Raw genomic sequence first — 26444 nt, forward strand, 5'->3', positions numbered from 1 at the left:
CCTCCGGCGGCCTCAGGACTGTCCCCGGGCCCGGGGGACCCGGAGCCTGGTTCAGAGCCCTTCTCCTGCGGCTGTGGGGCCGGAGGGGTCTGCCCGCTTCCCGGGATTCCCGGGCCCGCGGCGGGCGCCGCCCTCCCGCCTCGCCCGGGGCCGGCCGCGGACACACGCCCCGGGCCCGGCGGCGCAGCCAGCTCTGCAGTCCAGCTTTATTGGCCGCCGCCTAGGCCTCCGGGCGCTGCTTGAGCGTGACGGCGGCGCCGCTGCTGACCATGACCGCGGGGTAGAGCGGCTCCAGGAAGGAGGCGAGGAAGCGGTAGAGCAGGCTCACGCCGCCCGCCACGCCGTAGAAGGACAGGCAGCCGGCGCGGCAGTCGAGCGCCACGCCGAGCGCGCGGTGGTAGCCGCCGTGCAGCACCGTCTGCGTGTTATTGTGCCACACCGAGAACTTGAGCGAGTCCCATTCCAGGCACCACGAGTAGGGGTTGCGGCCCAGCAGGTAGACGATGTTGCGGCGCGGGCGGCCGCTGAGCTGGGGGCTGCGGCGGTAGGTGACGCCCAGGCACACCCACGAGTTGGACACCTCCGCCTCCCAGTAGTGGCGGCCCTCGAACAGGCCGCGCGAGCACAGCACCTGAGGCCACTGCTTGAAGCCCGGGAGGGGACCGCCGGCGGCTAAGGGCTCCAGGAGGATGCCCAGGTTCAGCACCGAGTGCGTCTCCTTGAAGAGGAACAGCTCCTCGCTGGCGGTGGCGGGGTCGAAGTTCAGGTTGCAGTAACCTGAGTGGGGAGGGGACGGAAAGGGAGCCAGGGTCAGGGGCCCCCAGGGCAGAGGAAGGAGGTGCTAGGTTGCCTGGCGTTTGCATAGAAGTCACAAAGTGCTTCCACCCCCAGCTCCTAGGAGTGGCCGTTTATCCCCACTCCTTTTAGTCTCCAACTCGGGCCCCCAGGTGCGGCTGACAGTCTGGAGAAGTGGAGTGAGTTGGGTGCTGTCCACAGGTCCACTTTTCTAGAGAAGTTGAGAACCAGGAGCCTGCCTCTCTGCCCCCATCTGACCCTCACATAATCTCCCTTTTTATTTATTCAGGAGGCAAGATTGAGTTGGGACTGAAGGAGAATCAAGGGCTCCCAGAGAAAGTCACCCAGAGGGGTTCACCAAAGGCAACACAACCTTGACTCCCAAGATCTCAGAGAAGTCATTGGGATTTGGCCCCCAGCCCAGCCTGGGAGAGGGGCTGTGGGAACATCATATAAAAGGGAGATTGCCTGAGGAAGAAATGGACAGGATCAGCCAAGCTGGCTGAAGCCCAGGGGAGGCTGGCAGGCACCCAGCTGAGGGCAGAGGCTGTGCCACACCAGGGCTAGGCAGGGCTGCAGAGCCCGCCTGTGGCAGTAGGTGAGGCCTTGCCCCACCCAACGGAGTGGGACAGGACAGTCTTTCCCCTTCCTATCAGGGCCTTGGAGTTGCAGGCCGAGTCCTTCTGAGGTCTCCAATCCAGAGTGGGAGGTCAGGGCAGGAGAGAGCTGGCACCTCTCTGAAGCCCTGGCCTGAATGCAGGTGGGGCCGGGGAAGTCAAGGCATCCAGGGCCCTGTTCCTTTCCCTCCCACCCCTGGGGCCCGACCCCAGTACTGAGGACTCACACTTGAGAAGTGTTTTCCTGTCCACGGCTGGGGGCAGCACTTCATAGGAGCTCATCTTAATGCCTGGGGAGATGGGGGAGCTTTGCTGAGGACACTCTCACAGCCCAGCATCCTTCCAGATGGCATGGGCTTCCACGAGGCTCTTCACCTGGGAAAGGTGCACATGGGCAGGCAGGACTCTCTCTACAAGTGCCCAGAACTCCAACCACTGCCCAGTAGGGCTGTCCAACCCCCAGAATGCAGGTGAGTCTCCAGGGTCCCCAGGCCACCAGGTACTGACCCTTCAGGAGGAGCTGATTGGTGAAGCTGAGACCCATGTCCAGCAGCCGGGTCCGGAGCTCCGCCAGGGTCTCTGGCAGCTGGAGGAAGCTCTGCTTCTCCTCACAGTTGGTGCCCATCAGGGGTTCCATGCAGGCTGGGAGGTGCTTCAGCCTGGGGAACTCCTGCGTGCAGGGAGTGGCCGGTGGTACCACCTGTTAGCCAGGGCCGAGGCAGATGCCAGGAACTCCTGCTTGTGGCCAGGGCTTGGTGGTCCCCAGACCATGGAGCAGGAGGAGAAGCTGCCCACTTTCAAACCTGGACATCTCTCTCCCCTCCTCCTGGTTGTTTAGACATCTTAGGTTAGGGTGTTGTCAAAGGTAGGGCCACTGTGGCCTAGTGCATTAAGCAAAGTGGACTTTTGGAAAACAATGGGAAGAGAGTTTCTTTTGAGTCTTCAAATGCTTAGTGGAAAACCTTGCCAAATGCTTCCTATTGTGCATGGGACAAGGTGAGCAACAGCCCTAGAAATCTGCTCAGGGGTGTGATGGCTACTGTAGAAAGGGGATCTTGGCTAAGGGTCCCCAAGCACAGGGTTTGGGCAGCTCCAGGCGCCACCCATAAAGAAGGCTGCTGCTACCCCCTCCCCCACCCCCCCACTAGCTACCCTGCCTGGCACCCTCTTGCAGCAGCACCAGATCAGGCTGTGGGGCCAGGCCAGGCCTGGGGAAGGAAAAGGGATTTCAATCCAGGCTGTCTAGACTGTTCCGCACTCCCTTCCAGCCCTGGCCTGGGGGAGTCTGGAGCAACTTAGACTGTGTCAGATGCCCAGAATCCCAGGGTGCATCCCCATCTGTTCCAGGGAACGGAAGGCAGGAAAGTTAGGGAGAGGCCGAGTGCTGAGGTGGAGGAAGAGGCCAGGGGTGTTGGTGTAAGCTCAGGATGGCTATGGAGGCTCCCTGAGGCAGAGGAATGGACAAAGTGATGCAGCCCCAAGCGCTGATCCCTTTATCCAAGGTCTGGGCAGATCCAGTGTATCTGTGGGTGGAGGGGGAGTGGAGGTCGTGACAGGGCCTGGGGCAGAGGTGCGGGTGGGGTGGGTGGGGCCTTACCTGCAGAAATTGCTGGTCGCTCTGGTTGGTGAGCAGGGTGCGAAGCCAGATGCTGTCCCTTTCCAGCTTCAGGAGCCGGTTGTGGCTCTGCCGGATGGAGCTGCCCAGCTTCCCCAGGGCAGCTGCCTCCTCTTTCTCCACGAAATCCAAGACCTTCATCTGCAGCTGTGTGACCTCCTGGATGATCTCTGAGAAGCAGGCGTTCACCTCATCTCGTGTTGTCTGGATCATTTTCTTGGGAGGTGAGAGGGAGCATAGAGAGGCATCTCTGAGCCCCACCCTGGTGACCCCATCGTCATGGCCTGGACCCATGCCTGGCCCCACACCATCTGCTCCAAGCCCTGAGAGTTCCCCTCAGCCCAATGCAGGGCACTGGGGAAGCCTGGACCTGGCGTGGGCCAACCTTACCGAGAGAAAGGCCACCTGCCCGCGGTGCTTCTGGCTGTCAGAAGTGATGATCAACATCTGGTTCTCCACGTTGGCCTGGACCTTCCGAACCTCGACCTGGGGTAAGAGGGTGGAGTGGAGGAGAGGGCCCTTGATTCAGAGAGGTAACCTAGGAGAAGTCCTTCTGCAAGCAGCCCCTTGTCAAAGCCCAGAAGAGACGTCCTTCTTACATTCCTCGAGAGGCGAGAACGAGAATGAGAATGACCAGAGCTGGTGGGTAGACGGCCCAGTCTCACCCCCCTGCTCTTACTCTCTTACACCCTGAGAGTCTCCCTCCCATTCTTAGAGTCAGGTTCTCTGCTCCCCACAGTGATGACCTTTGGGTTTCAGGTCATGAGAAGGGGCTGTGGAAGGCTCGGTGGCTGGAGAGGCCTGGGGGGCAGTGGGTGGAGGAGGGGCGTATCAGATATGGAGCCCTGGGCTCCCTGGGGCAGCGCTGCCGGGCCCAAGCAGCACTGTGTCCCCAAGTCCTACATAAGCCTTGAGTCCCCACCTATTCCAGCAACGGGCGTTTTCATGTTCTGTAATGTATTCTAGAACTGTGCTATTCCTAGTGCCTGTCCATGAACTGTTGCTGACCCACAGCAAAAGAAGCAGCTCCTGCCAGACTGTAAATCAACACACGGCTTCTTTTGTTGAGAAAGTCTTGCTATGAAAATGTGGTCAGCTGAACCAAACAGTGTGGTGCGTTGGTTTACACTCTGGCACAAGCTCCTTGTTTGGCCATGGACCACTGACGGGAGCAAAGCTGGAATAGCACTGTTATGGAATATATGATAGAATGTCTAAAACGTAAGTATTCCACTATAAAAAGCGATAGAAATATATTAAACAAAATTGAGAAATAGAAAAAAAGGAAGGGATTCACCCACTCCTAACATGACTTGTTTGTATTTTGATATGTTATATTTCCGCCTTTTCTTTTTCTGTTCAAAAAATTTAACATAGGATTCATACCTACAATTTAGGATCCTTATTCATTTAACTGGCCAGCACTTTTTCATGTCATGGCACGACCTTTGCTTTTTTTTTTTTGAGGAAGATTAGCTCTGAGCTAACATCTGCCGCCAATCCTCCTCTTTTTGCTGAGGAAGATTGGCCCTGAGCTAACATCTGTGCCCATCTTCCTCTACTTTTTTGTGTGCAGGATGCCTGCCACAGCATGGCATCATAAGCAGTGTGTAGGTCCACGCCCTGGATCCAAACCAGTGAACCCCAGGCAGTGAAGCTGAGTGCGAGAACTTAACCGCTATGCCACCCAGCTGGCCCCTCATGATCATCATTTTAATGGCTGCACAATTTTCCTCTAAGGAAAGGTGTGGCCAGGGCTTGAAACTCAGAACCATGGGTCCCCTGGCTCCTATCCTCCCACCCCCACCTCCTTGCGGGCTCGCTCCTCCTCCAGGGGGATGGTGTCGTGGTTCTTGTGCTCCTCCAGCAGGCAGGCCCCGCACACGCAGCAGCCCTCTGTGCGGCAGTACAGCCGCTGCAGCTTGCGGTGCTTCCGGCACAAGCGGCTCTTGAGGTCCCACACGGGCTCCAGCAGCTGGTGGTCCTGGAACACCTGGTCCTCAAAGTGGCTGCGCAGGTGCTTCTCGCACAGGGAGGCCATGCACTGCAGGCATGACTTGACTGACTTGAGTTTCTGGGGGGAACAGAAGTCGCAGGGCACATCCGTGGGCCCAGCCAGGTTCTGTGCGGACCCCAGAGCCTGGCCCTTGGCCTGGGTGAAGCAGTTCACCATCTCTTCCAGGATGCCGTTCTTGCAGAGGCGTGGCCTGGAAGGGAAGGTCTCTCGGCACTGGGGGCAATAGGGCATCTCGTCCATGGTAGCCTGGTGGTCCCAGAAACCTTGCAGGCAGCTCATGCAGAAGTTGTGCCCGCAGGCGGTGGTGACTGGGTTGCGGAACACCTCCAGGCAAATGGGACAGAGGACTTGGTCCTCAAATGTGCGGAGATCGCTATTGTTACTCATCAGGAGCTGTCCTTGGGGAGGTCTTGAGGGCTGGGCAGGGGGCTGCAGGGCTGGGATGTGGTCCTGGACTGGCCCTGGGAAGACAGAGCAAAGCCATGCTGAAGCCAAGGCAGGAACTGAGGGGCCTTGGAGGGGCACACTAGTCCTTCTCTTAGAAGCAGCTGTCTGCCCATGGGGTACAGGGATTTTGTCATTGGTCGTCCCACATTGGGGGCATAAATTGCGGATTGTGCTCTCCTTGTCCCAGCCCTAGTTGCTGGAACAAATCCTGGACAAGAGGGTGGATGAGCAGAAAGTTACATAGTGACAAAGGAAAGGAGCCACTTCCTTGACCCTTCGGAAGGAAAGGTAGGAAGCACAGTACTTACGTAAAACTCTCTGCATGTCAAGGAGAGCCAGAGGCTTGGCTGCCCTGCGGTGGGAAGGAGAAGAAACTTTGGGTACTCAGGCACAGGGCCCTTGCCCCTGGTCCCAATTCACCAGCAGCTGGGAGGATCCCCATCAGTCCAGCATGCCCCCACCCCAGCCCTTTATGTCTCTTGGTCTTACGTCTCTTGTCTCTGATGACCGCCTTCTCACCTTTCCCTTTGGCTGCTGTTTTGCCGTCTCCCTATCAAATTGGACCCCCTCCTTGAAGACCACCCACAATTTTGCTCCCTGATGTCACAATTCAAGCGTGATCAGCCCCAGTGTTCTGCCTGTGATGTCAGCAGGGTAAAAGTTGTGCCCCTGGACATGCCACGGTGCTGATGCAGTCTGCCCTTCCACCAGCAATTCTTTACTCCAGAGCCTTCATCCCAGGCGGAAGAGTTGCGGCTGCACCTGGGGCCACTTGCAGTGGACATCAGGGACTCACCATACCAACCAGAGAAGGAAAATGGCAACTAAATGACAGTAGATTCTTGGGCAACTTGTTTAATCTCTCTGGACCACAGCTCTTCTCTGAGCATCAAGAGAGTTGTTGTAGGAGATGATGTTTTAAGGCCCCTTCTTGGCCTAAAGTTGAGTGATCCCAACATTATCTCATTGGTGATCCTAAATATTGTTGCTTCCACTCTGGTTCTGATTCTCAGAAGAAAAAAAGGGATGCAACCATCACCACTATCCATATCCAAAACTGTTTCATCACCCCTAACAGAAACTTTATAACCATTAAGCAATAATTCCTCATTTGCCTCTCCCTTGAGCCCCTGGTAACCTCTAATCTATTTTCTGTCACTATGAATTTGCCTATTTTAGATATTTCATAAGACTGAAATTATACATTTGTCCTTTTGAGTCTGGCTTATTTCACTTAGATAATGTTTTCAAGGTTTATCCATGTTATGGCATGTATCCAAATTTCATTCGTGTTTGTGGCTGGATCATATTCCACTATATACCACATTTTTTTTATCCTTTTATCTGCTGATGGACACTTGGGTTTCTTCTACCTTTTGGCTAGTGTGAATAATGCTGCTATGAAATAGGTGTACAAGTATCTATTTGAGTCCCTGCTTTCTTTTGGGTATATACCTAAGAGAATCACTTACAATCCTTAGAGAGACTGTAGGCTCTGTAGTTGTGTCTCCTTTTAACATTCCAGATGTCATTTGTATTGTCTTTTTCTGCGATGAGTCCCATTAGGAGTTTATCCATTTTGTCCATCTTTTTAAAGAATCAGCTTTTGGTTTGATGGTTCTGTTGTATGTTTGTTTTCTATGTAATTGATTTCTGCTCTGCTCTATATTATTTCCTTCCTTTTACTTTCTTTGGGTTGAATTTGCTGTTGTAAGTTCCTGAGATGGACATAATGATTTTTAGCCTTTCTTACCTGTTTTTTTTTTTTTTTTTAAAGATTGGCACCTGAGCTAACATCTATTGCCAATCTTCTTTTTTTTCTTTCTTCTCCCTAAAGCCCCCCAGTACATAGTTGTGTATTCTAGCTGTAGGTCCTTCTAGTTGTGCTGTGTGGGATGCCCCCTCAGCATGGCTTGATGAGCAGTGCTAGGTCTGCGCCCAGGATCTGAGCCAGTGAAACCCTGGGCCACTGAAGTGGAGTGCATGAACCCAACCACTCGGCCACGGGTCTGGCCCCCTTTCTTACATGTTAATAAATACACACATACATACATACATACATACATACATACATTTTCCTATTGTGATTTCTTCTTTGACCCATGAATGATTAAAAGCATGTTGCTTACTTTTCAAAAATACAGGTATTTTCTAATATTTTTTATTATTGATTTCTAACTTGATCCACTATAATCAGGTAATATGCTCTGAATTAATCTTTCCAATTTTTTTTTTATTTTGAGGAACATTAGCCCTGAGCTAACTGCTGCCAATCCTCCTCTTTTCGCTGAGGAAGACTGGCCCTGAGCTAATATCCATGCCCATCTTCCTCCACTTTCTATATGGGACGCCTACCACAGCATGGTGTGCCAAGCGGTGCCATGTCCACACTCGGGATCCAAACTGGTGAACCCCAGGCCGCCGAAGGAGATTGTGCATGATTAACCACTGCACCACTGGGCCAGCCCTGAAGTTTTTTGAGACTTGCTTTATGGCTCAGAACATGGTCAATGTAGGTAACTGTTCCACATGCACCTAAAAATTCAGAATGTGAATGTAGTTGTTCAATGTATGTTCTACATATTTCAGTAATGAAATTTGGAAATCATTTGTTAAAAGCATCTGTATCCCTCTTGGTTTTTTGGTCTACTGTAACAGTTACTGAAAGATGTGACAAAATTCCTAGTATTATTATGGATTTGCCTATTTCTCCTTTTAGTTCTATCGTTTTTGAGGCTAGATCATTAAATGCACACAAATTTATGATTATGTTTTCCTGGTGAATTGTAGTTCACCATTATTGATTTTTCTTTTTGTTTTATTTATTTTTATTTTTTTCCTTTTTCTCCCCAAAGTCCCCCAGTACATAGTTGCATATTCTTCGTTGTGAGTCCTTCTAGTTGTGGCATGTGGGACGCTGCCTCAGTGTGGCTTGATGAGCAGTGCCATGTCCACACCCAGGATTCGAACCAACAAAACACTGGGCCGCCTGCAGTGGAGCATGCGAACTTAACCACTCGGCCACGGGGCCAGCCCCTGATTTTTCATTATTAAATTTCTTTCTTCCTCTCTATTATCTTGGTAGTTACACTTTTATTATTATTATTTTTTGGGTAGTTACCTGAGAAATTATAACATGCATTCATGGTTTATCAAAGTCTAATATAAAGCTTTATTTTTATCTCTTAGAGAAGCCAAAGCCTTAGAATACTTTAATTCATTTACCTCATCCCAACTTTCATTATTGTTGTGTATTTTAATTGTCTTTATGTATTTTTAAAACTTAAGGCACTATTAATGCTTAAATGCCAATATTTATTTGGATCAATCCATGTATTTACATTTTTAATTGCTCTCCATTCCTTCCAAGCCTCTAGCTTCCATCTGGGATCCTTTCCTGTCTCCCTGAGGAACACCTTCAGTATCTCCTTTAGTATAGGCGTGTAGGTGATGAATACTCTGAGGTTCTGGTTGTCAAAGATGCCTTTATATCCTCTTCGTTCTAAAGGATACTTTCATGGGTGTTGAATTCTAGGTTGGCAGCTATTTTCCTTCAGCACTTTAGAGATTCGATTTCACTGTCTTCTGGTTTATATTTTTCACTTGAGAAGTTGGCCGTCAGTCTTATTGCTGCTCCTTTTTTCCCCCTCTTCCGAAAGCTTTTATGATTTTCTCCATATTGCATTTTCCTCAGTTTTATTATACTATATATATGTATGTGTTTTATTTATCTTGCTTAGAATTTGTAGTGATTCTTGAATACATGGCTGCCTTCCAAGTATGCCAATGGGGCTTGATTCTAGCTTGGCATTTCCACCCTTCTGTGTCTGCCCAGGTTCTGATGAATGTCCCCTGGTCATTAGAGCAGCTCCTTGGCTGTCCTCTCCCTACCTCCAGCCTTCTCCTCTCCCATTTGGTGTCCTGCAGGCCTCTGCGACTCAGCTTTGGCTGTCAGTGCTAAGCACAGATCCCGGCATGTGGTGGCTGTGTAGCACATGGCAGCAAATAAACAGACGTTTGCTCTAGCCCTGTGACGGAGGTGACAGACCTGAGCAACAATAGCTGTTGGTGATAGGCTAACCATCCTTCCTGCACCAGTCAACCACACCCTTCTCCAACTTCAGGGTCTAGTTCAAGAAGTCTGTCGAGCCTTCCAAATCCTTCTTTTTCAAATATGTACTTATTGGCTATCCATCACAACTGAGCAAAGCAGGGCATATTTTGAGGATGTTTTGCTCTTTGATTTGCCAACTGTTATCAAAATGATATCAAACTGTTATCAAAAGTTATCAGAATGAAATATGAGTGGAAGCAATAGCCCAATTTTGGACATAAAGCAATCCAAGAATATCTGAGGGAACTTGCTCAGACTTTCCTTATAGAAAAGCTAACAAAAACAAACTATAAATCTTCTACCCATTTTGTATGTGTTTTCTTAGAAATAATTAACAGAAAACTGACTTCAGTTAAAAATGCACAAATTTAGATATATGAGACTTGGATTTTCAGCTGCCAAATTTGACTTGGGGAAAATAAAAATAGATGAGATAATAGCCACAAAAGAAAGCCCACAAGGGCAAAAGCTGGAATTGGTTAAATTGAATTAAATTTCCACCATAAAATCTCATGGAAAACAATGATCTTAATGAAAATGTTTTTAAGGAAAAATGAAAATAGAAAACTTAGAAACAATTTAATTGCACTACATAGAAAATTTAGAAACAATTTAATTGCACTGCACAGAAAACTGGCTTAATACGGAGTAACAGTTCACTCCAGGGACAAGCTTTACTGAGGAAAATCTTTCTGTGTGGTATGATTAAAAATTTAGCTCTGGGCTGCCACCTGGGCTTTATGACTGAATAGATTCAGCAATACTCAAATGATCTGTTGCAAATATTAATGCTGTATGGAGCCTCTGGCAAGCCCCGACTGGAGAATCACCATGCAGAACTCCAGGGTTTTGGGAGAGCCATGACTTCTTTTGCAGATAACTCTTCTCCTTTTGAGAAACAGCTCCTGCCACCTAACCATGGGACGTCAAGTGACCATGGCTGCTGTCTAACCCATCAACCCAGTTTGAAGAGTAATTAACATAGCCCAGAAATAGATGTAACTGTCTCTCAGGCCCCGGAATAATGACTGTTGGCACTGTCTTATGTTGAAGAGAGAGCAAGATCGTCTCTGTTTGTGTAAGAGTGGTTGCATCTTGATACGTGGAGACATAAAGTTGCTTTTACCATTGTATGGAAGTTCCAATATGCAGAGCAGCACGTATGTGGATGCTGACCAGCCAGAGGTGGGCAGAGCTGGTTACTGTTCTCTCTCAGCCCTGACCCATCCTCCAGATGCTGCCCTGTGCTCTTGGGGCTGGAAAGCTGCCAAGCCCATTTCTCCTTTACCAGCTCGCTCCCTGATAGGCTTGCCTGTAGGGAACGTGAGAGGGAGACTGCAAAGCTAGGGGAAGAAAAGGAGGGACGTGCTCCTTCCTGTTATCACAGAAACCACAGCAACGCAGCTTCACTCTGGCAGCAATAGCTGGTTCCAGTAGTGTCGGTTCACTTGCAGTTTTACCACTCCTAGAGCCAGTCTCACTGGGCCCCTCCCTCCTTCTCCACAGGGGCCCTCCTCCGAGCTGCTACATTTTAATAATCCCAACCTCTTCTCATTGCTCCTGTCCTGGGAGCTATAACTGCATCCTGCAATCACTGCATCTGTGACACCTCCGTCCCCCCAGCTCTTTCCTTTCCCCACCATTGTTGACAGCTGCTATGGTCTCCGTGTCTGTTGGACCCTGGCTGATACAATCACATACCTTGTTCACTAACTTTGTGTGTAGACGCCGCTGTCTCTCCACTGTAAGCACCCTACGGGAGGGGACCACCTAACGCCTTTTGAGGATCCCACACCCTGCCTGAGGCCTGAAATGATCAACTCTTAACTCGTTGGTTACTTTGTTCTCACCTCACATTTCCTACTCAACCTCTTCCTTGATGAGAAAACCGGCACCTAGTCACTTTCTTCCAGGAACTTTTTTCCCTTAAAAGCCATCTCACACTCCTCCCCTTGACTCTTCCCCGCTCTCTGGTGGGTAGCCCATCTGTCCCACCTTCTGTTTCCAGCACTCTCCAGGGCCTCTCAGATTCGGTAAAATGAGAGCAGGAGGAAGAAGGCCTGATACGCCCTCAGGCAGTTTTAGCAGCAGGAGAAATGAGGACTTTGTAGGCAGCTCTGCTGAAAAGGTGCAGTGAAATTCATCTCCTGAGGACAGTGCGATGATCACCAAAGCGACAGTGGAAACCAACGAGCTTGCCGAACTGGAAAACATACACCAAAAGCTACAAGATTCACAAGTTTGTTTCATGTCTTTATTGACAAAAAAAAAGGTCACAGCATTTCAGACTTTATTCAAACACACAAACGGTAACAAGGGGCACCCACAAGTGACAGGCATGGTCCCTAATGTCTGGATCAAAGGCCATGCTGGAGGGTGTGGGTGTCCTCTCAGCCCTACTCCCTCAGCATCTCTGTTCCTTCTTCTCCCACATCTTGCTGACACCCCTGAGATCAGTTAACTGTGTGGAAACAAAGTCACTCTAGAGGTTGGACCCCACCTCACTGCCAAGGAAAAAGCAAGTTCTGAGGAAAAGAATAAGTGAGCTAATTTGTCTGATATCACTCAGGAGAGGCAAGGCTGCTCCTGGGCCTGGCCTGCATCACCCGCGGCCCCAGACCTGGGCAGAGAAGCAGGAAGACACTCCCTGCTTGGCAGCACTGGGCAGCTGGAGGGTGTGGGGCACTGGTCATGTGACACCCCCAAACCAATGCCAGATCTCTCTCTGAGGTTATCAGCCAGACTCTCCCAGGGGCACATGGCTTTCAAGAAAAACACCAACCTGGTTCATAAGGGGCTTGCGTAAAATACTTTTCCAGAAACCTTAAGAAATGAATCATCCTCAGATTTCTGGAGCATTGGAAAAATTTAAATTATCACTTGGGGGCCGTGAGCAGGGAAACTTGGTGATAGCCAGCCCTCTAGGAGAGCAGAAATATCACTATGTCTGCTTCCAAGAACACTTAGCAAGGGGCTCAGGAGTCTTCTTACAGGGCCCACTGCGGAATTCCAAAAAGAGAAACGAAAGTAACAACACGTTCCTGCGGGGCTTGCCCACGTCTGCCCTCTAGCCCTTCTCACGCCTTCTTGCCGGCTCGGGACCAGAGGCTGATTATCAGGCATCGAGCCCCAGGAAAGCAAATCTGATCAGGCACAAGGCCCCAAATGAAGCTGCTTTTCCTCCTTTCAGTCTGATGTCACTTCCTCGAATTGGCCAAAGAGCACCTCTTCCAAAGTCTTCTCTCCTACTCTGGTCAGAGCAGCTTGATGCACTCAGATCTTTTTTTTTTCCTGAAAGGTGATAGGATGGATGCCTGCAACCTTTTTGAAAAGGTGACTACTTTGACTGTAGGTAGAAGTGTCTCTAATATTTTACAGCTGTAAAAATCTTGGGCATGGGCCAGACTTCAGAGGTGCCAACACGCAAGCTCACGTTGGTGTGCAGACACACGTGTATCAGCAGACACCGTTGCACACATTTCTATCCTACTCTATACACAGAGAAATAAGGTCAAAGTGAGAATCCTGGAGAAGAGTCGTGCCATCTGGGCATGGGCAGGTTACAAGCTCAAAAGACATTTGGCACAGTCAATAGTCATTTCCAAAAATTACGACCCCAGACCCACCCAGTAAAGAGTTAAGCTGCGGAGCAGAGAACCTCAACCGTGAAGGGATCCAGGAGCGAACAGCTTGAGGTGACTTTTATAGATGGAGCATTCCTCAGAGGCACCTTCCCCTTCTCTGGACCGTGTGCCACACTCTGAAAGTCATCTGGGGAAAAATAAGGATTCTCCGGCCCCTCTGCATTTAGCAACTGCTCACAAGACTCAAGATCTCAGAAAAATCCAGATATAAGCTCTGTGGTCACAGCCCAAAGGAGGGCTCTGCTCCCCACCATCAAACGAGCATTTGATCCCTGATGACATGGCACTCCATAGAAAGAAGTGATGGTGAGGGGTGGGGTCAGAGATGCAGGGAGTCCTCAGACTGCCCGGCAAACGTATACACACTACTGGGGATTGTGTGGGGTCACAGACGAGGCTGCAGGGTAGGTTGGCCAAGGTTAGATACCAAGAAGAAATACAAATATCACACGTTCAGTCAAGGCATTTCCAAGAGACAATCACAGAAATAACAACACTTCTGGATACTACAACATAACACATTTGGCAACTTACAAAGAAACAGCTGTCCCCACCCCAAGCCATCAGAGGGCCCAAAGTCCCTTTATCCTTGGACCAGTTTAAAAAGTCAGGGAAGGAAGATGAGCCAACGGAGGGCAGGAAAAGGCTGCAGAAGCAGGTACACCAAATACCTAAAGCTCCCATCTGTCTGTCTGATTCAGTGCAGGATGCCGCCTGCCTCCACCCTCTTCTTGGGAACAAAGCAAGCTATGTGGAGGGTCCAGGCTGCTGGAGACAAATGACACAAAGCTGAACATGGTGGCAGCCAAGTGCCGTAATCCAGAGCAACCATCCCCAACCTCCACCCACAACCAACGACACCCCATCCTCCCCTTCCTCAAAGAGGCTTTGGTCACAGGAATGTGGGGTACTCTGGCAACTCTACCCTTTATCCAACACCTCAATTCAACTTGATAAACTGAAGCTAGAATCCTCTGCATCTGCTCCATTACTCTGGGTGTATAGGAGGGGAAAGATAGTGTACAAACAGCTGCCAGCGTCCAACATGGCACACTCAGGTGAAAACATGGCACAGCTCAGGGACAGCCCTCTTCCATTTGCTCCAGCTTCCCTGAAGTAGGCATGTGCAAGGAGCCAGGTGTTCCGCTTCCCATCCCCCAGATCCCCTAAGGGCTCCAACTGGGAACCCAGCCCAGCTGCTGCTATAAAGATTTCTCATAACACTGGCTAAGAAAACAAAAGGTTTTTGAAAAGGTATTCTGCAGCCAGAAGGTGTATCTGTCTTCGGGTTCCTGGGAGTGGGGCTGGGGGTGGGGTTCCTTTGGTTTTGACCGGAATACTTCTCCACTGGGAGGCCAGGCTCAGCTTCGCTTCGCAGGAGCTTGGTTACTGTACAGGAGAGGAGCAAGATTGGACTTCACGGAGGTGCTCTGCTGTTGCTTTCTGGATGTTCAGGATTCTGGAATTCACATCCGAGATCCTCTCTCCTGAAGAATCTGGAAGTGGAAGATGGGGGAGAGGGCTGAGGCTCAGACTGGATGCAGACTGCTTTTAGGCTGAGGCTGCTAAGCAGACTGCTGAGGGAAGAGACCGCCAGCTGCTTTCCACTGGAGCCCCGGGAGCAGCACACAATCTTCGCCATCCCAGGAGGTGGGGCAGCCTCCCCTGAAGTTGCCGTAAAAGATGCGCAGCCCATGGCTGGGCCTCAAGTTTACATGCTGCTGGACCGCTTCTCGCGTGCTACCGGCCCAAGGACATGGGTCAGGTTCGCCACGTGATGGTGATTTAAAGTGTCTGTGTGCACGTGTGTGTGTGTGTGAGGGCAGAGTGGAGGAAGAGAAGACAACAGTGTCCGATTTTCCAGTAACTTGGGGGGAAGTCAGAAAAGTAACCAAATACCTCGTCTCTTGAGGCAGCAAAAAAATAAAACAGTTTCAAAGATAAAGGCAAAATACTTTCCAATTTTAAGTTTCAGAATTTTCACCTTGTGGTATTTAGTGGCAATAAGCTTTCTTTTTCATTGATTTGACAGAGTCTGGGAAAACTCTGCCCTGTTTCAGTCTGCGTTTCCTAACTAAAGGCCCCTGTCACTGCTCCATAAATCCTGATTTCAATTACAACAGTCAAAAGCCCAATATGAAGGGGAAATGAAAGCTGGCTGAGAAGGAAAGGGAAGAAGCGATGAACGCCAGGTCAGGCAAAGCCCAGAGCCACAGACAAAGCTGGGGAAGCGACTTCTTACCTTCGCCTTTTCACTCGGCTCTATGACTATGCCATTGGTAGAATTATTTAGTTCTCTGGAGACGACACAGAGGAACTCTGCCTGATCCTCATTGCCATAGTTATAGGAAGATCCAATGCTGATCAGCTGGTAAGACAAGAACGTGGGGAACACACGGTGATCTTAAAATACTGAAGTGCCACACGGATCAAACCCTCCTCCTGACTGAACTTCCTAGTCCCGCTTCTCAAAGGATGAAGAATTCCCGGGGACTATCCAGGCCCCAGGGGAGAGCTGGCTCTCAGTTATTCATCAGGGCATCATCAACAAGGCTTCCCCAAAGAAGAACAGTCTGAGTTCTGCCACTGTCCCCCTCACCCAAGCACTGAAACAACCCTAAAGGCAGCAACTAAGATTAACATGGTGCCGTTCCCTCTAGCAAACGCTGGGGTGAAACAGAATGTTTCTGTGAATGAAAATGGATGCCTGCCTCAGCCGAAACAACGACACAGAGCTGGCTCATCTTTAAGCAGAAGTCCCAGACAGGAGGCAGGCACTCGACAGGCTCTGGAAAGCATCAAGCAAATCACTAAATAGCTACTGTAAGCCACGCGCTGCTGGTACTTTTAAGCTTTTTGGGGAATTGAATTTAGGATTTAGTTCTAAATAGGAAGTCCACATGCACAGGGAGAAGCTGAGCCCGAGGGTGAGGCTGTCCTGGCCAGGGCGCGGGGCCTCAGCTCGGCTGGCTGTACGAGGGTTACAGACACCTCAGCCTTCCTGCGCCTAAACTTCCTCGTCCATATGACAGAGTGGATGGGAGAATACTCTCCTCCCACAGGACATTAACACGATGAGAAAAATAAGATAAAAAATCATTCATTAGTTTCACAAAGAACACTTTTAAAAAGTTTTCAAAATATCCTTTGCTTAAGACTTTCTATCAGGGGAAACACTTCTGCAGTGGAAGTACAGCCCCACACCTGAACAAGAACTAGGTTGGCACACACAGGCAGACTTGCTTCTGCAGTGGAAGGTAAGTGTGAGGAGAAATCCAGTGAAGACAGACACCTGTGTATCTGATCTATAACATAATACTGTTAACACAGAGAGTAACTTTTATTTTAGAAAGTAAGCTTATGGTGACAGTTCAACTGGCCTCTTAAACTCTACATAAACACAGGCACAATCCGTTTAAACGATCCATTCCATTCACACTCAGCCTCCGTGTGTTTTGAAGACAACAGATGAACAACTCTGCCATCTAATGGCAGAACTCTGACTCTCAGTCGCTTTGTTCTGATGCCTCAATTATAAGCACGAAGCTGAAAGAGCAGAAATCAATAGACTGACAGGAAATGCCCATGCCACACTTCTCATTGCGTTTGATTCCTTTCACATCACACCCGTTCCCCTGGCTTTTGACAGTGGATTAAAGATACTCAGACCGATACAGTTCGGACCCTTGGGTAAGCAAAGGAAAGGTTGTTGTTGAATTCTAGTCTTCTTTAGGTACTTATTCTAGAATGTCAGTGAGTACTTTTGAAAGGAATCCTTCTGAGGGAAAAAAGCCAGAGAGGCATTTTCAAGCCTAAACAAGCTGACTGGTTCCTTTGGGGCACATCAAGCTGAAACTTTGGCTATGAAGCTGGGAGACACCATACTATTCTCAATTCTCCCCAACTCATCATGTACTGAGTCCAAGTACGTCACGTACTTGGTGCACAAACAATCCACCCCAGCGGCTCTCTTTTCCCGTGTTTCTGAATGGGATCACACCGGGCCCTCCTGAACTCCCAGGGTGATTAACCGGCTACAGACAGTGATTGTTGGAAGAGTGTGGACTCCTAGGCTGAGCTACACGGTTGCTACTACCTAAGAAACATACCTGCTCAAATTTCCAACCATCGGACATAGTGGAGACCATCTGGGTAAGCTCCTCCTCTTGGCACTGCAGGACTCTGTACACGTGCTTCACGGGGCCCTGCGACAACCACAAACTGACCGTGAGGAACAGTTTCAAGGACACAACAGTTTGCAGCTGCCATGGTGAGGTTCTTCAGGAGAGTAAGGACTGAAAGGAGTTTGCTTGGAATTTTTTTCTTGGCAGCCATCCACTATTCCCTTTTACAAGCGGCACTGTAGTTTTTCAATAGAACCTTATCCAAGGGAAGAAAGAAAATAAAGGGTCCAAGAACATGAATCAGAGGGCAAAATAATCCTGAACTTCGGAGAGAGGAATCAGGCGAGCGACCATGCGGATAAACTTAGACTTCATCTACTTCCCTAACTAGAAAGTAGAGTAAAATTACTTTGGACAAGAAAGCCACATGTTTTTCTGAAGTCATTCATATCTGCATATATGGTGAAAATGTAGACCATATTTTGATTGAGTCAGAGTGATATCTTTCTATGGGAATAATACATTAATAGGAATCCCATAGTGTACAAACGTCGAAGCTATTTGTACCCTCTGCTGAGGCTGCCTGAAAGTGGAAGTGTTTCAGGGTTACATGGTAACATTCCTGTTATAGAAATGTGGTATAACAAAAAACAAATATTTGGTCTTTGTCCCTGGTTCCTGTCCCTGGTTTAGAGCTCCTAAAACCTTTGCAATCTCCTGAGTGATAGAAGTGTCTTTTTTATGCTAATGACCGGTCACCAGAAAGACCTACCCCACTGCCTGACCTCGGGGAGGACGGAGGGGTGGAGATTGAGTTCAGTCACCAACGGCCAATGATTTAATCAATCATTCCCACATAATGAAACATCCTTAAAAACTCCTAAACGACAGGGTTCAGGGAGTTTCCAAGGTGGCAAACATGTCCAAGCACTGGGAGGGCAGTGCAGGAGGACAGCTGCTCCTGCGCTCAGGACCCTTCCAGACCTTGCCCTGTGTATCTCTCCATCTGGCTGTTCATTTGTACGCTTGACAATAAACTATAATAGTAAGCATGGCACTTTCCTGAGTTCTGTGAGTCATTCTAGCAAATTACTGAACCTGAAGGGTGTGTCGTGGGAACACCTGAATTTGTAGCCATGTCAGACAGAAGTGTGGGTAGCCTGGGGACCCGGGACTGATGACTGAAGTGACGGTGGTCTTGTGGGACTGAACCCTGAGACCTGTGCTGTCTGACACTAACTCTGGGCAGTCAGTGTCAGGATAAGACTGAACTGTTACACATCTAGCTGGTGCCAGAAATTCAGAGAGAAGCTATTTGCTGGTCAGACTCAACTCTCTAGAACTCACATTAGAACCAGAGGCCAGGGGCTGGCCCCGTGGTCGAGTGGTTAAGTTCGTGTGCTCCCCTGCAGGTGGCCCAGTGTTTTGTTGGTTCAAATCCTGGGCGCGGACATGGCACTGCTCATCAAGCCATGCTGAGGTGGCGTCCCACATGCCACAACTAGAAGGACCCACAACGAAGAATATACAACTATGTATCAGGGGGCTTTGGGGAGAAAAAGGAAAAAAATAAAATATTTAAAAAAAAAAAGTGAGAACCAGAGGCCAAAGGGCTGAGCAGCGGAAATGGACGCCCTAAAGCAGCAGCACAAGGCCCTCCACCTCATCCACCGGAGAACCCCTCACCCTTGGGACTTGGACTTGGCCCATGGGGCAGTGGAAGCCAAAGTCAGGTGAGGGCGCTGCAGGGAGGCACGCTCACCAGATGGATGGTCCCGTCCACAGGAAGACAATTAAAGGCACCCAGGAGGACCCAGTGTTCAGCAGTCTGGGACCACTCAGTGGTGGGTCTAAAGGCTGCACATTCCCTGCCTGCCCCAGAGGGCACGAGGCATTTGCTACAGCACAAACAGCAACGATGCCCAGTCATGGAGAGAGGGGTCAGTTATGTTCCATACGATTCTAAGAAAATATGGACTGTTTCCTTAAGAACGATGAAAACTTAGTATTTTTTCAAAAGGACGAGTTGGCTTCAGTCATCTGGAAAATTAGTTTTAGAACGACTCACTACTTGGGAAACACTGGATAAATAAAAGCAGCTACTGACTACTGAGGGCCACAGCCCGCAGCACTACACCCTCCTCTAGTCTTCACTGCAGTCCTGGAAGGCAGGACTCCCTTCTGCATGTGGGACACCGTGTCAGGCAGCAGCATCTTCCTGACCTGTGCAGCGATTAAGTGGATTGGAGGTAGAGCTGGGCCTTGAGCCCAGGTCTGCCTGATAACACTGTATTCTTTCTTCTATGCTTTCTTCTTCTAAGCAAGGTACAGCTATCATTAATTAACCAAGGTACTAAGATAAAAAAAATTTCCTTCCATATAAAATATAGGACAGATCTTCTGAAGATTTCAAGTGCTCTAACCACACGCTTTGGAAACAACTAGGTATTTTATATTACAAGACTCAGAGCATCATAAAAGACCTATGCTACTAGCCACAGCTGTCAAAGTCCCAGATATTTAAGATGTCTGTATTGTCTCTTTATTTTTCTCATTTTATTTTCTCACCAGTAAACCACTGGTGCTCCCAAATGCACCAAGACTACTCACCTAGCAAAAAATATTATCGGAAACAGCAAAGAAAGAGAATGGTGGCAGCCACTAAAAGAGATGAGAGGTCACTGAAAAAAGGTGGGGTAGGACCCCCACATCTTGGGCTTTGCCTGAATGTCTACCACGTGTCTCTCCTTTAAACATAGACAAGTTGGGGCCGGCCCTGGGGCCAAGTGGTTGAGTTCTCGGGCTCCGCTTCGGCGGCCCAGGGTTTCACCGGTTCGGATCCCGGGTGCAGACATGGAACCACTCATCAGGCCATGCTGAGGCGCGGTCCCACATACACAACTAGAAGGACCCACAACTAAAACATATACAACTATGGACTGGGGTGGGTGGGGTGGGCTTTGGGGAGAAAAAGGAAAAATAAAATCTTAAACACAGACAAGTTAAAGGAGATAAGGTATCTGAAGAGACAGCCATGGAAATCCACACACAGCCAACTTCACCTTAAAGCCACATGCAATTAAGTGCAAAAGAGGGTATCTTTGAACATCAAATCCATTGCCCAGAGTTTCGCTAAATAAAAAGGACAGATGGAAGATCAATTAACATCAAAAAGGTCTTGACATCCCTAGAAGAAAAAAGCTTCCAACTGGGTATAAATCCACAAGCCTTCAGAATCTAGAGGACTAATTAACTTAATTGCTGTCATCAAATAGAAATCTTACAATGTTCTCAAGGAATTAGCTAATGGCAAAGAACTGAGAATGTTCAGGTGCGAGGATTTGAATGGTTTCAAATTACATAATTCATGGTACCATCAAAATTTATACTAAGCAATCAAAAGTTTTTTGGAACATGGAAAATTGAGGATAAAGCTAGATTTTCAGAATGTCTAAGCTATTAAATATCTACAATAGCAAAAGATGACATGTAAATATAATATGAGATGGCAAAAAGATTGGTGACAATAGATCATATTTCAAACGGTGATCTGTAAGCCTACTACAAATTCGTCTTTGAACATTAAAAAGGAAACTTTCAACTACTGGCCGGAGTGAAGAGAACAAGCCCTTCTTTCCACCTTTGCAAAGTACTGAAGATAAAATGGGTAAGAGAGTTCATTTTTTATCACTGGTGTAGTTATTCATCTAGAAAATTCCATTTAGAACCAGATAACTTTGATATATGAAGTCTAACAGGAAGAGCAAGGAATTATTTTTTACTTTTGAAAAGAAAAATCGCCTTCTTCTTAATCACATGAAAATTCTACAGTGCAATGGGTAAGATCTCAAGAAAGCACCCACCACCAGTCTCCGATGGGATAAGAAGCAAGATGCTGTAAGACAGATGGTCACAGCGGAGTCCCATTCTGCCATTACTGCAGTTGTACTTTCTTAAAACAGAGCCTAAATACATGAAAAGGAGCATCTTTCTGCTGGACTTCAAGCTTCTCGAGGGCACAGACCTTCTCTTATTAGTCACAGAATCCCAAGGGCCTAACAGAAGCCATTGGGGCCACTTAAGACACATGATGGATGATGTGACATAAAATAAGCCAAGTATGCCCTACTGTCTTCCCTTCTCAAAGTAGGTGGCAGATTGTTTCATTTTTGTTACTATATCTACTGAGTTAGTATAAAAATCCAGACTTCATAACAAAAAAAGAAGCTTGGTATTATTTTTCTCAGAAGCATGAGTCATAAGCAGCTTCTAAAGTCTACACCATGAGGCGGGTTTCAAGTGGCTGTCAGGAGCTGGATGTGACGTGGTCACACGTTAAAGGCTGGCCAACAGGTGGAAGCAAGACCCCATCCTGTCTTTACGTGGAGGGAGACAGCTATTCTGTCTGAGAGAACAGGTTTTGGACTTAAAGTGCAGTGGGCTCCTCCCACTGCCATATGGTGAGCAGCCACAACCTCCCCATTCTTCTAAGGGGACATGGGCTGTTTCGTTTTCTTTATTATTTTTCCTTCTCTATTTCCTTGCTCTGAACAAGTCTGGAGGAGTGTGCGCTATCTGCCTGACAGATGGACCGTGTTCCACACAGACCTTCAGCTCCAAGGGGAGGGGCAGGGCCCTCACCAAGCAGCACACCCTCCTTTGCAAATCACACCCAGACGCACGGACAAAGACAGCCACTCGAGATACTTCCCCCTTAAGAGTTCAAAACTCATTACTTGTGAAGTTCTGTTCTCATTGTCCCGTATCCTTTCCTTTACCAGGCGCACCAGAGATGCAATGTTGTAAAACTCCGCTTCTTCCAGCACACCTAGAAAAAGGACGAAACTGTAGTTAGAGGTGTGTGCGAACTCCCCGGCAAGCGGCAGGAAGAGGCTGGAGTTGACGTGTTTGCTAAGAACTGGATCTTTCAGGCGCAAGTTTAGTCTCCCTCCTTCAGCCTGCGGAACGTTTCTTTGCTGCTTAGGGTGAACCCACTACCTTTTCCCCAACGAAACTGAGTCAAGCACAAGGGTCTGCTCTGCTCGCTTCATTTCCCCGCTACGGGTTCTCACCTGACACCGTCCTCGACCCTCTCTGCACCTGCCCATTAGCTGCAGGACCTCCTTCCCGTATGTCACCTAGTTCCTGGAACTATTCCACTGGTTAACTCCTGAGCTTGCATTTTTTTACCCAGTTTGTCCTAAAAATGACCAAGGGTGGGTGTGTGTGTGTAAGTTTATGTGGCCTAAATTTAATAGGATGCTTATTATTTCAGCAATATATAAGGCAATCATTGAAAGAATCCCATGTGAAACAAAATCAAATGCTTTAGGACAACTAAATGGGATGTGTGACCCTATACTAGGAAAACTTTTGCTATAAAGGCCATTATTGGAACAATTGACAAAATTGGAATATAAGCTATAGCTAAACATATTATCAATATTAAATTTCCTGGATTTTTTTTTTTCTTTTTTCTGAGGAAGATTTGCCCTGAACTAACCTCGGCTGCCAATCCTCCTCTTTTTTTGCTTGAGGAAAATTAGCCCTGAGCTAACATCTGTGCCAATCCTCCTCTATTTTTTTGTATGTGGGACACCTCCACAGCATGGCTGATGAGTGGAGTAGGTCTGTGCCCAGGATCCAAACCTGTGAACCCAGGCCACTGAAGCGGAATGTGCAGAACTCTAATCACTTGGCCCCGGGGCCTGACCCTAAATTTCCTGAATTTGAGAACTGTCCTGTGGTTATGTAACAGAATACTCTTGTTCTTGGGAAATACATATTGAAGTATTAAGGGGGTAAAGCCTATAATCTGTTCTCAAATAGTTCAGAAATAAAAAGAGGGCGGGAGGGGAAGAGGCAAGAGAAGGAGAGAGAATGGGTAAATGATAATGCAAATATGACCAAAAAATGCTAAAAATTGGTGAATCTGGGTAAAGGGAGTTCTTTGTACTATTCTTGCCCTTTTCTCTAAGTTTGAAATTATTTCAAAATAAAAAGTGTTTTTTTTAAAGGCATTAGAAAAAATGCTTAAGATTCCTCTTTTCAAGAGCCAAGATTCCCCATGAGTCGGTAATTGCTGAAGATAGATGGTGGGCGCATGGGATTTATTGTACTATTCCTGTGACTTCTGTATGCATTTGAAATGTTAAGGAAAAAAAAAAGAGAGCCTTAATAAAAAGAGAGCGCGAGTTTTCTTTTCACTGGTTGAAAGGGAGGTGTTCTGCAGTCACTTCATTAGCCAGCACAGCCATTACGGCTTTCTCACTCAGAGCTACAGCTCCCAGATCAGGGCTCCCTGGAGTTAGGGACAGGTCCCAGTCTTCAACTGAACGCCTTCGGTGAGACCAAGCCAAGCCTTTAGAAAGCTCTCTAGACCCACTTACAGCCCAGATGCCCTACAAACCAAAAAGATGAGGCAACCCAGGATGCACCTGACATTGGACTGGAGAATGAATTAGGTCAGCTGCAAAAATTTACAAGGAAGCGTGAGACTAGTCTTAAAAGAAATGAGGCCAAGCCTTTATATTTTTTACAGCTGCAAGTTCAAACTAAAATTGAAAATATAAATAACTAAATGTCAGAGATGTGTTGTTTCAGGCTATGGACGTTGACTGCTGGCACAGAAGTAAATGTAAAAAGGGATCCTGGCAATTTCGCAGGTTTGAAAAAACCTCCTGAAGCTATTTACAATGCTGAGCTACCTACTTCCCTTCTCAGTAAGGAGGCTGAACAAGCCCAATGGGGCTCCCTTAAACTAGACTCCCTCAGACAAGACTAGGTAGCTGGAGGCTCCCTGCTCACTTCCATTAACCAGACTACACCTACACATGAACTCGATGAAAATCACAAACAAGATTTAAGTCTGTGATACAACTTTAAAGACTCGGCCTGAATTTTGAAAATGCCCAGTGCAAACACTGTTCTTACCTTCTTCTGCCAACTCCTTCGTAATGATGAGTTTCCCATGGCGGAGGTAGTTTAGGATAGGACCAAAGTAGGTGGGGTCCCTGTCAATCAGATAGGCCCCTGTCTCGTCCTGCCAACCAAACACAAGGGTATCATTATGGAGCTTTCAAACTAAGTCAGAGCAGGGTTTCAACCTCTCTGTCACAATTCATTAATGAGAGGGCAAGTTTTACTAGATGTTTGCTTATCACAAACTATTGGCAAGAAGCCTAGCTTTATACATCTTGTACTTTAAGACTATATCCGGTAAGGTGTTACAGATGTGCAGTCTTATCATCTAGGCATCTACTTGAACTACTAAAATCTTTACTTGGACACAATTAACCAACATTCTTCTGTGGCATATTTGTTATAAAGAAAGGGAGGAGGAAAATGTCATAGCTGCATGATTTAAATCTTTTCTTGAGACGGACATTCTGACTTCTCTAGTGCCCCCGAATCACATTCCTAATCCTAAGAAAACCTCTGTTTAGTTGGCAACACTCCTGAGCTCAAGGCCAACATCAGTGGGAGTCTGCATTGCCAGCTGTAACTGACACACCGCAGCTCTGTGCCCAGAGGAAGCTTGGCACGGCCAGGACTTGGCTCTGAGCAGCTTCAATCCTACTCATCTTTACAGTAAAAGGAACAAGAAGAAACTGGCTTATGTTGCAACAAGGAAGATTCAGGGTAGATAAAAATAATTCGTTTATAAGCAAGGATTTTGACAACCCTTTAAAGTCAGGGCAGGACAGATTTCCATCAATCTGAGGTTTATTAGAGGAGAGGCAGGAGATGAATACATGAAATCAACCAATGTTTATCCAATCCCAACTCTGTCACAAGGTATGTGACTGAGTGCTATTCGGGATATAAGGTGGTGTACGCAATGGTCAATGCCTATAAGGTGGGAACTAAAAGGTGAACGGGTAAAGTTAAAAAAAAATCCAAACAACAGCTCAAACGGGAAATGGGTTAAGCGTCTTGTCACCTCTCAACCCTTTGGTTAGCAGCCATGCATCTTGTCCAACAGCATTCTTCGGTTATCATTTTCCCTCCATCTTAACCACTCAGCTTAGGTTTGCACTGGCAAATGGTAACCTCTTTTCAAGGAAAGTATCTGATCTCAAATATGGACCTAAAACAGTGACTGTTACCAGATGGGAGCTCAGGGAACAGGACCACAGGAAAGAAGTGTGACAGCATGAGAAGCACTTCCTGCAGCTGTCGAAGCCATCTTCAGACCCAGGCCTTCACCCAACTTGGCAGAGGGGTCCGAGAGGAAGTCTGAGAAAGCTACAAAGATGCCTTAGCTCACCCTGACCCAGTTCTGGATGCATCAGGCACAGGCACTGAGGGGCTGACGGGGAGCCAGGGAAAAACTCATGCAGACCTGAGGGCTGGGATGAGAGGAATACGGAGAAGGGGTGTGGAGTGGGTTCTCGTGGGTGCGGGTGGGCACGGAGTGGGGAAAGAGTCGCTGAGAACGAAGGGCGGGGTCAGAGAGAAAGCCGGGGCGCGCCTGAGGATGGGGGAGAACAGCCCCCGGGGCTAGCCTGGCGAGGGAGAAGGAGGGGGACCCGGCCGGAGGAGCCCGCCTGTGAGGAGCGTGTCGCAGGAATCTGGGGACGAGCCTAGGAGGAACGAGGGGGTCCGAAAGCCGGGGGCGCGCCCGAGGGCGGGGCGCACCTTGTCCGAGTCCAGCTCCGGGTCCTCCTGGCAGCAGAGGCGGCAGAGGAAAGACTTGGGTTCCCGGCCTAGGGTCTGTCTGGTGGTCACGAAGTAGGTGCCTCCCACGTTCAGCCGGACCCAGCGGGCTGCGCCGCCGCCCCCTGCCCGCTCGGGCGGTCCGGGACCGGGCTCCAGCGGCTGCGCTGCGGCGGCGGGCGGGCGGCCGTGCCCGCGGGGCGTGGGGCCAGCGGGGCGAGGGCTGGGGGGCCCGCGGCCCGGGCCGCCCCCGTCGCCCAGCCCGCTCCCGCCACCCCCTCCCAGCCCAGCCATCGCCGGGTCCAGCTGCAGCTCCGCCATCTTGGGCCGCCGCCGCCGCCGCCGCTGCCCGCGCGCCGCCGGGCCGGCCCATCTCTCGGCAGGGAGAGCCGGGCCGGCCCATCGGCGGGGGT

General features: G+C 48.7%; 2 protein-coding genes and 1 long non-coding RNA gene across 3 annotated transcripts; 1 reads left to right on the plus strand and 2 right to left on the minus strand.

Moving 5' to 3' along the window:
* Positions 1–96: 96 nt before the first annotated feature.
* LOC100060051 (E3 ubiquitin-protein ligase TRIM65) lies at positions 97–6227 on the minus strand. Its single transcript, XM_023652051.2, has 9 exons — positions 6214–6227; positions 6011–6088; positions 5800–5843; positions 4835–5505; positions 3418–3513; positions 3010–3243; positions 1920–2082; positions 1640–1702; positions 97–777 (listed from the first exon to the last, which is right to left on the minus strand). Exons 1-9 carry the CDS (start codon positions 6225–6227, stop codon positions 221–223), a joined length of 1920 nt encoding a protein of 639 aa, XP_023507819.2. The 3' UTR covers positions 97–220.
* A 1507-nt stretch (positions 6228–7734) lies between these two features.
* On the plus strand, positions 7735–8564 carry LOC138916211 (uncharacterized). The gene is made up of 2 exons (XR_011423132.1): positions 7735–8003; positions 8347–8564. It is a non-coding gene; the product is annotated as an uncharacterized lncRNA (long non-coding RNA).
* A 3273-nt stretch (positions 8565–11837) lies between these two features.
* KCTD2 (potassium channel tetramerization domain containing 2) lies at positions 11838–26401 on the minus strand. Its single transcript, XM_014736575.3, has 6 exons — positions 26014–26401; positions 24307–24415; positions 22110–22201; positions 17359–17454; positions 15492–15617; positions 11838–14745 (listed from the first exon to the last, which is right to left on the minus strand). Exons 1-6 carry the CDS (start codon positions 26350–26352, stop codon positions 14716–14718), a joined length of 792 nt encoding a protein of 263 aa, XP_014592061.2. The 5' UTR covers positions 26353–26401; the 3' UTR covers positions 11838–14715.
* Positions 26402–26444: the final 43 nt, after the last annotated feature.

Source organism: Equus caballus, chromosome 11, assembly GCF_041296265.1.
Source record: "Equus caballus isolate H_3958 breed thoroughbred chromosome 11, TB-T2T, whole genome shotgun sequence".
NCBI classification, from domain to species: Eukaryota; Metazoa; Chordata; class Mammalia; order Perissodactyla; family Equidae; genus Equus; species Equus caballus.

Coding starts and splice junctions, on each gene's coding strand:
- LOC100060051 (XM_023652051.2), bottom strand. Junction 5,506..5,799: donor TGACATGCAGAGAGTTTTAC/GTAAGTACTGTG, acceptor CTGTCTTCCCAG/GGCCAGTCCAGGACCACATC. Junction 2,083..3,009: donor GCGACCAGCAATTTCTGCAG/GTAAGGCCCCAC, acceptor CCCTGCACGCAG/GAGTTCCCCAGGCTGAAGCA.
- KCTD2 (XM_014736575.3), bottom strand. CDS start 26,352: ATGGCGGAGCTGCAGCTGGACCCGGCGATGGCTGGGCTGGGAGGGGGT. Junction 24,416..26,013: donor CGGAGCTGGACTCGGACAAG/GTGCGCCCCGCC, acceptor TTTGGTTGGCAG/GACGAGACAGGGGCCTATCT. Junction 17,455..22,109: donor ATGAGAACAGAACTTCACAA/GTAATGAGTTTT, acceptor TGGTTGTCGCAG/GGCCCCGTGAAGCACGTGTA.